This window comes from Sabethes cyaneus, chromosome 3, assembly GCF_943734655.1.
Source record: "Sabethes cyaneus chromosome 3, idSabCyanKW18_F2, whole genome shotgun sequence".
Classification (NCBI taxonomy): Eukaryota; Metazoa; Arthropoda; class Insecta; order Diptera; family Culicidae; genus Sabethes; species Sabethes cyaneus.
Genome location: NC_071355.1, coordinates 149,846,125 through 149,857,810, shown reverse-complemented (window position 1 = coordinate 149,857,810; position 11,686 = coordinate 149,846,125). Strand labels below are relative to the sequence as shown.

The window sequence follows — 11,686 nt, the reverse complement described above, 5'->3', positions numbered from 1 at the left end:
AACATTTGCATGTTCTGAATATCTAATACATTCTGCAATATGATTTTTGAAACAAATTATGACGATTGTTTAATTAGTTTGGTAAAAAACGAATAACAAATGCCGGATCAACGGATGAATGTCAAGTAAAACAGTCTGTGTTCTAGAATTTTAGTGTGACATTACCTAATGCAATCTTTGGCTAAAAACCAGCCGATTTTCTGCGTCATTACTGTTTTTATGATTGCAATTTAATTCGTTGTCATTCTGCTTCCAGATGAGTAACCACCGAGTGCCATTTTTCTGCCAACATTTTGGCACAATAATTCGCTAACCGCATGGAAGTGCGGCGCGGAACAGAAAGAAAGCAACAAAGAGATGAAGTGTTGTTACATAACGTGAATGTTGCTTTCGCTGCCTGGCACGGTTCGACTGTAGCAGTTGTACCTACATTGGTTGATGGAGTGATGATGCATAACGGGGGCTGTAATTCGTGATGCGAACGTATTCACTACGTTGCGTTCATGTCAGTGATTCACCGTAGGTAATTGTTCATATGTTTATGGATATGGGAAAAAATCTCCAGTCAGGCTAAGTGTCTCCTGTTGGTGTACAACTCAATGTCACATTTTGTTGTCGGGTTTTTTATTGTTGCGAATATTACTGTAACATGGGTTACGTGTTGGTCGGTATACGATGGTCGAGTCTCAAATGTTGGTTGAGAGGTGTACACAGACGAAGTTAAAATCCTTGCAATGACCAAAGGAATCTCATATGTACCTTGGACCCGATCCTAAATTTGCAGCAATGAGCAGGAGCATGAAATTTCCTTTTGGAAATACTTGTGAACAAAAGCAAACCGTGAACCGTGAATTTCCCACGCGCCACTTGATTCACAACTCAAGCAAACATGTAGAGTTGAAAAAGTAAAATTCATTTACCAATATTATTACCAGTCTTACGTCTTATTCCTTGCGCGATTTAAAAAAAATCTGTTTTCTTTTACTACTGCCATAGTTTTTTGAGTATGTTTAGAAAAAACTTCCAATGCAGCGTAGTTAAGTGACACGCCCCCTTTTTTTGTATTTTCTTTTTTTGTTTTCATTTTATGCAGTTGGTTCAAAAGTGCAAATGCAATCGATCGAAAATCGGGTTTTATGGATAAAACGTGCCGCATAAAGTAACCGGTTTTCAACTGGAGAGGAAACTAAAGCTGACCGATTTATATTTCTGCCTTATAGGTATGCTACTTCCTTAAAATTAGTTGTATTCGCTTTTTTATAGATTTAAAAAGGAAGCAAATATGACACCAATTAGTAAGATACTGTTGATTTTTGCTTTGTCCCATTTATGTGGATAACAAGATTATGATGCATCAACGTCTATGGGTTTTTGGGTAAACAGGGAAGTAAAAAAAACATGTTTTAGTAGCATCAGGCATTGTTCTAAATAGAGTGGAAATTTTTGCCGGTTTTTGTACTATCAAAAAATAAAAAAATCTTTTTGACAATTCTAAGGGAGGTGCACTGCTTCTAGTATTACCAAAACAGGTGGGTGTTGCGGTTCGATTTAATTAATGATCAACTTGTGGTGATCATTGTAAGTATAGCGAACCGGTCACCCGGCACGTGCCATCGTGTGCTCGTTTGTCAAGTGAACTCTGTTATGATCCGCGAAACGACTGATTTGTTTTCGTTCCACAATGATTTTATCGGTGTTGATTCAGTGCGCTCACCTTAATCCGGCGAACGGATAAGTTGAACGAGCGAGCCAATGACGATCAGTTGATTTCGCTCGCGTGAACGCACCGGTCCGGTAATTTATCCGCTGGTAACCTTACGATGTGAGTGAGTGTTTAAAAGGTGATTTGTCATCCTGGAAGTTTTGATCAACTAGAAATACATTTTATAATAATTGTGTGTTGAAATATATAATTAATCGTTACACTCTCGTTACACAATTAATTATCTCGGAAATTTATATGTTTGGTTTTTTATCATCGTTGAAAAGGATATTATCCGCTAAAAAGGTGAGTGGAAAAAGCGAGATTGATGAAGTGATTGAGTATGCAAAATGTATAATATATGTGCATGTAAATTGTCATTAGGTAGCGATGAACTAATATTCTTATAAATATTTATATTATTTATGTTGGTTTCTCAAATGATAGCACCTGTTCCCTGGATCAATCGTTGAACCTTCCTAATGTATTGGGGTCATTTTCGACCCATCATAACAAAGCTCGATACTCCATAACGGAATGAGGTAGAGACATGAAATTTTCTGACTTTTCTTTGGAAAACTAGTGGGAGAGTTTCAGCTTTCGGCAACATCTAGAAGAGGCGTAGCAAAAAAAGTTACATACATATTATGCATTGGTGTTGAAAATGACCCTTAAGTAGCTACATAGCATTAAGATTTATTTTAATCTTCCTAATGCATTAGAAAAAAGCCACACATTATGCATTGGAGTCGAAGACAACCCAAGTTTTTAGCTTGCTCTCATTTTCAATCCGAATTTCATTTTCTCTTGCCTCGTTTGAAAGGTAGACCCAAACTGGTACTCAAGGTAAGTTATGGAATATTTTGTTGACTAATGGTCACTTCAGCGTAGGTTCCGGGGGTCAATTTTGGATTTGAGATAATTCATCTTGCGCAACAGCAAAGCACAGGCTTGAAAAAACAAGACTAATAGAAGTATCAATGGGGATATTTTGGGGCCAAATAACCACTTTACCGTCGGCTTTGGAAAAATCGGTGCCCAGTTTTTGAGGATATTTGTGAATTTTGGGATAACTCATCTTGCGGCACATCAAATCACATCACCTTCATTAAATAAGATGGGTAGAAGCGCAATGCGGACGTTTTGTAGGTAAATGGCTAGTTCAGCGTCGGTTCCGGATAATTTGGTATCTGGGTTTGGGGGACGAAATTCGGATTGAGAATGGATGAATTAGAGCAAGCTCAAACCATGGGTCGCCTTGGACTACAATGCATAATCTACTACAGCGCGGGAAGTGTTGGGTACTACAGCTGCAGCCACTTCCAGTGAGTGGTTTGACGCAGAGTGCCAGCGAGTGACTGATGAGAAGAACCGAGCCAGAAGTCACATTTTGCCTGCAACTGTGACACGCCAGAGCAGAGGGAGATACCGAAATGCTAGAGCTGCCGAAAAGAGACTTCACCGTCGTAAGAAACGTCAGCACTGGGATCGTGTTATTGCGGAGGCGGAGAAGTGCTTCGAGAGACACGATACGAGAAGCTTCTTAAATACGATCAACGGAAGCAGGAACCGGACCGTGCCAACTCCTGTTTTGAGCAACGACAAACAGGGAAACCTGATTACCGAAAGATCGGAGGTGGCTAGGCGTTGGAAACAATTGTTGAATGGTGAACAAGAGATGGAACGGTCAACAGAAACTGGATAACGATTGAGGATGATGGACAAGCTGTGGATTCACCAACTTTGGACGAGGTTAGGAAAGCAGCGAGAGAGCTGAACACGGCATTCCCGCCGAACTTTTGAAAGTCGGGAGCGAACGGCTGTATTATGCAATCCATCAGGTTATACTAAAGATATGGACGGAGGAGGAATTACCTACGGACTGGTTGGAAGGTCTTATATGCCCAATTTACAAAAAGGGCCATCAACTCGAATGCAGCAATTATCGAGGTATTACTTTTCTCAATTGTGTATACAATATTCTCTCCCGCTTCCTGTTTCTCAGACTGAGGCCGTTGCACAAAATCTTTGTTGGCGAATACCAGCGTGGTTTTCGAGAGGGACGCCCCACGACGGACCAAATGTTCACCTTGCGACAGATCCTCGATAAATTCCGAGAATTCAACTTGCAGACTCATAATTTGTTTATAGACTTCAAGGCGGCGTTCGATTCAGTTAAACGAAACGAGCTGTGGCAGATTATGCTTCAACATGGTTTTCCAACAAAAGTGATTAGGCTGATATGTGCTACCCTTGATGGTTCAAAATCAAGCATCACGATAGCGGGTGAGACTTCGGACTCGTTTGTGACGTTAGATGGTTTGAAGCAAGGTGACGGAATATCGAACTTGCTGTTCAACATTGCATTGGAAGGTGCTATTCGAAGGGCCGGCGTGCAGAGAAGCGGTACCATCATCATGAAATCTCCTCCACGAAATATGCTCCTAGGGTTCGCGGACGACATCGATATCATTGGTGTTAACCGTAGAACTGTGGAAGAAGCGGGCTTATCATATATTCTGGTGGCTGGTAGAGAGCGTGGTGGCCCTTCGGGTGTTGGAACTGCGGTGGTTATAGATGGAGATACTTTTGTAGTGGTCGACGAATTTGTTTACCTTGGTACGTTAGTGACATGTGACAATGATGTGATGCGGATAGCGGCTGCCAACAGGGCCTTCTACGAATTACGTAACCAGCTGAGGTCCCGTAGCCTACAACTCCGTACAAAACTCGCGCTCTATAAGACGCTAATTCTCCCGGTGGTACTCTACGGCCACGAAGCGTGGACGTTGAAAGAGAGCGACCGACGAGCTCTTGGCGTTTTCGAGCGTAAGATCCTGCGATCAATTCTTGGCGATATATTAGACGAAGGAGAGTGGCGCACGCGCATGAATCGTAAAATGGCCTGGCCACGTAGCAAGGATGCCGTATGAGAGACCAGCGAAAACAATATTTAGCAGAGAACCCGACAGAGGCCGACGACTTCGAGGCAGACCCCGTACCCGTTGGATGAGCGCTGTTGACGAGGATGCTAGAACAGCGGGTGTTAGGGGCGACTGGAGAGTAGCAGGTCAAGGCCGAGTAATGTGGAAACGGCTCCTGAATTCGGCATGGATTCGATAAGCGGATTGTCGCCGAAAAAGTAAAAGTAAGTAAGTAAGATCTCTCGGCATGAAATCGACATTATTTGCCTCATGCCACTCCAGCACGGCCTTTGGACAATGGCATGAAATAAAATCCTACTAGGAGATCATAGGACAGTTGTGAGACTTCAGAAGAGGAAGAAATCTCTTTTAGAGACACTCTTTGAAACACACCTGTCTATGTTTATGATACCAGGGGTCGCGATAGGTGTACTCCGCTTTCCACATGAACAAATTGCTTGCCAAATCAAGAATTTCTTGGCAAAGTTCGACATTTTCTGTTTTTTTTTGTTCTCTGGAACATAAAACTTATCCTTTGCAGTAGGTAATATTTGGGATAGACCAACTACGTGTTTTGCACCTTCCAGCATTGGACAAAAGGAAGGTAGGAGTCACAACGACTACTTGTTAAACGTAGCTTCAATAATAATAATTATTATTGTTCTGCTCTTTCTTCTTCACTCTCTAAAAATTTCATTACTTTCTTACACCGTGCCTTTGTCAATTGTAAAAGAACTACTGTTTCTAAAAAAATTAATTATATATTATATGCCTGACTTCCTTTCAAGGTCAAGACAAAAAACACGGGCTTGGTCTATCCCATAGGAACGACGCCTTTAATCCGAAGATCCGCGTTGAGAACTGCAGCTAACACTCTAACGAACGAACAACGTCACGTGCAGTGCCTTGTAAGTCACAAGTGCTGTACAGTTGCGTCTTCCCGTGAGTAAAAATGAGTTAGATTAAACTTCTCAATCCGGTGGTTCGATTACAATAGATCGAGGAAGAAGCACAATTTGTGTCTATAAATAACTCAAGCCACCTGATAGAGGACTCCCTCCCCCCTCTCTTATTTTTCCGCTCTTTCTCCTTCACTCTCTAAAATTGTTTTATTGCAAAATTGAGGTGGCCAGATTTTGTCGCGAACAAGCTTTATTCGAAAACACACTAAATTTCTCACAACTTTTCCTTTCACGTCATTTTGATCACATAGTAGTGTTTGAAAAAAAAAATCTCATTTCTAAGCGCGGCCTTTTGAAAAGTTAGTCTTGATGAACAAACCTGTGTGGTATCATATCAGTATCAGTAAAATTTCATTCCAATCCAAAGTAGTCTTGACAAAGATAGTTTTTTTTAGCGTTTTGGACTGGAAATGCACATTTGTAATATGTATTTTCCAATTAGATTAACCTTGTATGATGGAATTGTTTAAGTTGATGATGGTTTTGACTGTTATGAAATATGTTATTTTTAGTGATTGATCAACTAAAGAAACATAAATATCTATAAGCGCTGTTGAGCGATTTTCGACAATAATATATTCAGCTGAATCACTCATTCTTGTACAATAAAAATGGTCGGTTTTCCCAAAATGCATTCAGTTGATTTATTATGCAATTTTATTGTTTTTGATCAATCACAGAAGATCCCCGACAACTATTTGCAAGCAAGGTAGAGAAAGACCAGCCAAAATTATGGACGCAGAAGGACATTGTTCTCTTTCTCGTTTCTTCAACAACAAGTCCTCTGGTTGTGCTATCAATAGATGTGCACCAGACGAATGTTTGAAGAAAATTTGGATCCCGTTTCTTCGAAAACATCATGTAGATGGACAATACGTGCTTTGGCCGGATAGTGCATCCTCGCATAACGCCATAAAAACACAATCGTTCCTGAATACCCATTCGATCCCGTTTGTACCCAAAAACCACGACCCGACAAATCTGTCTCAGTGCGTCCAATCGAGGATTTCTTCGGGATATTGAATTCCTTGGTGTACAAAATTTACTGGAGAGCCACGAATGGCAGACAGTTGATTGGTAGAATCAAGAGATGCATTCACAAAGTTGACATGACGGCCGTACAACGCTCCTGTTCGGACATCAAACGGAAGCTTCGCCGAACAGCCGATTACGGACCGTTTTCAAATGTTCACTAATTTTTTTCAACAATGGTGAATGTATCTTTTTCGCTAAATCAGATCTTCTTGATGTATCTTTGCCTTTTTTTGACAGCTTGAGAAAAAAATTCCAAAATTTTAGTTGCCACCCGTTAGCATTCGGCTTAATTCGTATACGATAATGAGTAATTCTCGCTAAAACGGGGCCACTACTGACAAGAGGTCTTCAAATATTGGAACTTTTGCGCTTAATTGGTTGAAAATGGTTAAAAAATAAGAATTACACTTTTGATACCTCGAAATAGTGGACCCCTCGTTCGCCAAGGGCAAACAGGTTAAAAAAAAGTTGAATTTTGAGCAAACCTTGAGATCTATTTCATTTGATATTTCATAAACTGGCCATGAAACAACTAACAAATGGTCCGGTTCTGTAAAGAAGAAGAACAAGGCTTTCAAATGGAAAAAAATGTAAAATGATGGTCCTCCAAGTTCCTGCCAAGTAAAGCATGTTTGAAACGCAGAGTAACAATTTTAAATTTCTATGAATACGCACGTTGTAGAACTATTATCGTTGCAGATGACCTTTGAATTTCGAAAAAGGAAAAAACAGCGGAAGCAAATTTCACGTGAAATGCTTGAGTTGGAAAGATAACTCTGTCTCGTAAAGTTCAGGGTTGCCCGGTATTCAATTATTATGAAGCTCAAAACGGCAACGAATGGCAAGCTCTTATTTTCTTTGTGCATTATAATTTACGAGCCACCACAAGATAAACGCTACATAAGTGACTCAGAAGACTGAGGAAACTTAAAACTTGCTAGTTAGAATGACCGAAGCATTTTAAATAATTAAATAACAGTTATTTAGTTTTTTTTCTGGCTGAGATCGGACTATAAATTCAAAATCCAGAAACAAATGTGGATCAAGCTAGAGTTATACTAGATATACTAGATAGAAATATACTGGCTGCATTCGATGTTCAGCCTCAGTAGAAAGCAGTTAACTGCGCATTAGCAGCTTTCAAAAAAAGTTTTGTAGGTACATTAAGATTGTCATAAACAATCAAATAAAAATGATACCACTTTATGAAATATTACGCAGCGAGAGCATGTTGAACTTAAACCGATTTGATTTCGATTTTGGTAGACAATCAATAATTTATTATTAGCTTTGATATGAATAATGATACTCTTCCACCCAGGAGGTGTTTCAGTGTGGACTCGGGACCCATACCGCTTGAGCCAGCAACTTTACTTGAACGGTGCAAATGATCCACTTACCACGCAAGCAGAATTGGCATAAACCCGACCAGTTTTAGCCTTTCATAAGTGCATATCAATCAGAATAGGGCATAAAAACAAGATCTTACTAAACCTTGATTAAGTATAGCTTCGATCAGTTCGGTTCAGGTCAGTTGTTTGAAGTGTGAAGTTGAAGCTAACAATAAATTTATTTTTATGACCACTAAAGGTCCATTTAAATAAAATAACCGTCTCGGAACCTACTTAACAATTTAATTTGATGAACCATTATCAGATTGTTGAAAAACACTTTAAATGAGAATATATAGCTAATGAGAAAACAGGTTTTAAGCTGGTTAAGGTGCTGCAGATAGTAGTCTAGTTTCAATTAATCAGTAACATTAATCATCTTTTGTTTTTAATGTTTCAGCAGCGGAAGCGGAGATGGTAAACACACCGTCGGTTTCAACTACTATGGACAGTTCCATAAACAGTAATGCATCAGAATACGCCATTGGAACCAGCATAACCACAAAATTTCCCTCTTTTCGAAAAAGCTCTCTCAAAACTGTTTATCAGTGGTTGGAGGGAAAACGACAGGATGACGGTGCAGAAGGTTTGTGGCGGATTAACGACGATTTGTATGATTTAACCGAATTTACTGATCGTCATCCTGGTGGGGCCGAGTGGCTACGACTGACGAAGGTTAATTTCGATCGGCTTTGGCTTGTAATAGTTTTACTAACCACTGTTCTTCTAGGGTACGGATATAACGGAAGCGTTCGAAACGCAACATATCCGGAACCTTGCCGTTCAGCTTTTACCAATGTATAGAGTACGAACAGCAAAGGAGAAGCGAAATGTTCGCTTCACGTTTCACGAACAAGGTTTCTACCGAACACTGAAGCGAAGGATTGGTGAAAAGTTGCAGGATGTGGATCAGCGACCTGCACGATATTCGGAAATTATTCAGGATGCGCTGATGACTAGCACTTTTGTGCTCGCATACTTGGCGATCAATGTTGAAAGTTATTTGTTGGCGGCTGCTTGCGGTTGGGTGTTGGCTTGGACGATGATCTGCGCTCATAACTTTTTCCACCGGAAGGACAACTGGAGAATGCTGATTTTCAATATTGCCTTTTTCAGCTACAGGTATGGCATGCGGATAATTTTAGCCACCGTTTATTTTATAACAGATTGTTTATATTTTAGAGAATGGCGAATATCGCATGTACTATCACATCATTTATATCCAAACTCGATACTGGATCTCGAATTGACTTTTTTCGAACCGTTCCTGTGTTGGTTCGTTCACACCAAGAAGAACATTTTACAACGCTTTGTGTCCTGGTTTATTGTCCCGATCGTTTATGTAGTGATGTTTTTCAACGAATTTATAAAAAGGTATTACAGACACTTGGTTGGAAGTAGATCATATTTTCAAATTTCTATCTGCTCTACGCAGGGTAGTGGAAACGTGTTCCACCAGTACCAAATCGTTTTATAAGGACGATGCGATCACCTTAGTGCTACCTATCTTTTTGTACATGACCAGTGCGCAAAGCATACTTACAGTCTTAGCTTTTTGGATGATTATCATTCTAATGGCTAGTTTTGCGTTTGGTTATATCGGATTAAACGCTGCTCATCATCACCCAGAAATAGTCCATTCGGGAGATTCAATTCCGTAGGTTCTTCATGTTAAGAACTTAGAAATCAAATAAATTTACCACTATTTACAGTTCTGAGATTGATTTCGGTGTATACCAGCTAGCGGCAACAGTGGACAGATTCGATAGGAAAAGTTCCCAATTTCAAGTTCTGACTGGATTTGGTGACCACTGTCTACATCATCTGTTCCCGACCTTGGATCAGGGAGTTTTGGCTCAACTGTATCCGACATTTTTGGAAACATGTGCTGAATTCGAAGTACAATACCGGGAATATCAATGGTGGCAAATGCTTATAGGACAGTACCGGCAGCTTGCTCGGAATCACACAACAGATTATTTGGTAAGGACTAAGAAAAATATGTGAATGTGTTAGTGTAAAGGTTTGTACAAGAACATGGCGACCATTTGGATGGTTCATGTGTTTCCAACTATTTTTGCTGCCACGAAAGCATCCGGAAACACCGTAATCTTCTGTCAAACACACTTAATACCTTGGTACCTCGTAGTTGCACTCCGTAATGTTACTCAGGCAAAAAACACACAATGGATACATTAGAAACCGCTACAGAAAAGCTATTTAAGTAATGTTCACTGTTTTCCAAATCATTAGGATCTATAACGCCGTAAGTATGCCCAATGCATTTGTTCTGAGTAGTGAAGGGTATCTGACTCCTGAAGACCGATATTTTCCATATCCTCAAAAATGTTACGGGCGAAAGGAAATTTAGTAAGAAAAGAAAATTTTTGATGATTTCTGTGATGATCCCGTGATAATGCTGGTTAGTTAGCCACCCGGAAATAAACTTTGATATATGGTTATTTTTTGTGTAAGTACAATGTAACAATAGTAAGAACTATAACTCTTTGTTCGTTTATTTCGATGAATGTCCAGCGGGAGTCCCAGGGGGTTCTCTTGACAGGTGGTCATCGTGGTCGTGGTCATGAGGAACCCTCGTTTATTTGGCAATTAACCAATGATAAACAATACAAGCTCTCTAAAATTTAGGCATGCAAAACATATGAGATCCTGGGCATCCTCAAATAAAATAAATGACTGAAAACTTCCAGTGTGAATAAGTGAATATTAATAATAAAGAAAAAATAAATGCATAAGTAAATATACATAAAAACATTAATGCAAATGAAAAATTTTACAAAAAAATATTTATAAAAAATATTTTCAAGTAGTGCTGTGCAAAAAACATAAAAAAAGTTCTGTCTATATTTTATTTAATGATAAAGATAAAGATTTTGATATATAATTCGGTATTTCCTAGTCTTGTTAAGATAATAAGGATTAATAATGCTACATAAGTAGCTTATATCAGCTCTCTTGTACTGTAAAAAAGGAAAAAATAAAGTTATTTTGTTGCAAAAATTGGTATATTTTAATAATTCTCTACTTATGAGGGTTTCGATTTTTATTTGCTTTTGGACGACCGTCAAACCTGTTTTCTAATGACAATACTCTACAAAATTAATATTTTTTTAAACGGTGGTTATACAATTGATGAAGCGACGGTAGGGGAAAGGAATGAATTGTTTTTGGTATGGAGGGGAAGAGCGGAAAGGTGAAGAGGGAAGGGGAGGGGGCGGTCTAATTGAAAGCTACGCTTAACAAGTAGTCGTTGTGACTCCTACCTTTTGTCCAATGCTGAAAGGTGCATGGGTCGAACCAAGCTATAATCTGAGATTATAACCGGATTTGAACCAATAAGACTCGCCAGGCCATGTGGCTCGCTGGTACTCATGCACCCTGGACAGGCGCTGGACAAAAGGACTGCACAACCCCCTTATTAAGCTAGCGACGTATCTGGTTGGGTTATTTATAGACACAAATTGTGCCTCTTCCTCCGTCTACTGTAGAAACCACCGACAGCGAAGTTTTAGTCTAACTTGTTTTTACTAGCAGGACGACGGCACTATGCAGGCCCTTGCGACTTACAAGGTACTGCGCGTGACGCTATTCGTCCGTCAGCGTTAAGTTTTACCTACAACATGGGGGGGGGGGGATATTTGTCGAGATGTA

At 39.7% G+C, this 11,686-nt stretch overlaps 1 protein-coding gene across 1 annotated transcript; it reads left to right on the top strand.

Annotated features, from left to right (window-relative positions):
* Window positions 1-6,926: 6,926 nt before the first annotated feature.
* On the top strand, window positions 6,927-10,021 carry LOC128740257 (cytochrome b5-related protein-like). Its single transcript, XM_053835792.1, has 6 exons — window positions 6,927-6,930; window positions 8,415-8,689; window positions 8,745-9,136; window positions 9,197-9,388; window positions 9,450-9,671; window positions 9,727-10,021. Exons 1-6 carry the CDS (start codon window positions 6,927-6,929, stop codon window positions 10,019-10,021), a joined length of 1,380 nt encoding a protein of 459 aa, XP_053691767.1.
* The last annotated feature ends 1,665 nt before the right edge of the window (window positions 10,022-11,686 follow it).

Bases quoted from the DNA above. Each gene is read 5' to 3' on its own strand.
- LOC128740257 (XM_053835792.1), top strand. The intron at 9,389-9,449 runs GTATTACAGACA...TGCTCTACGCAG, and splicing joins TTCAACGAATTTATAAAAAG to GGTAGTGGAAACGTGTTCCA. The intron at 9,672-9,726 runs GTAGGTTCTTCA...CACTATTTACAG, and splicing joins CATTCGGGAGATTCAATTCC to TTCTGAGATTGATTTCGGTG.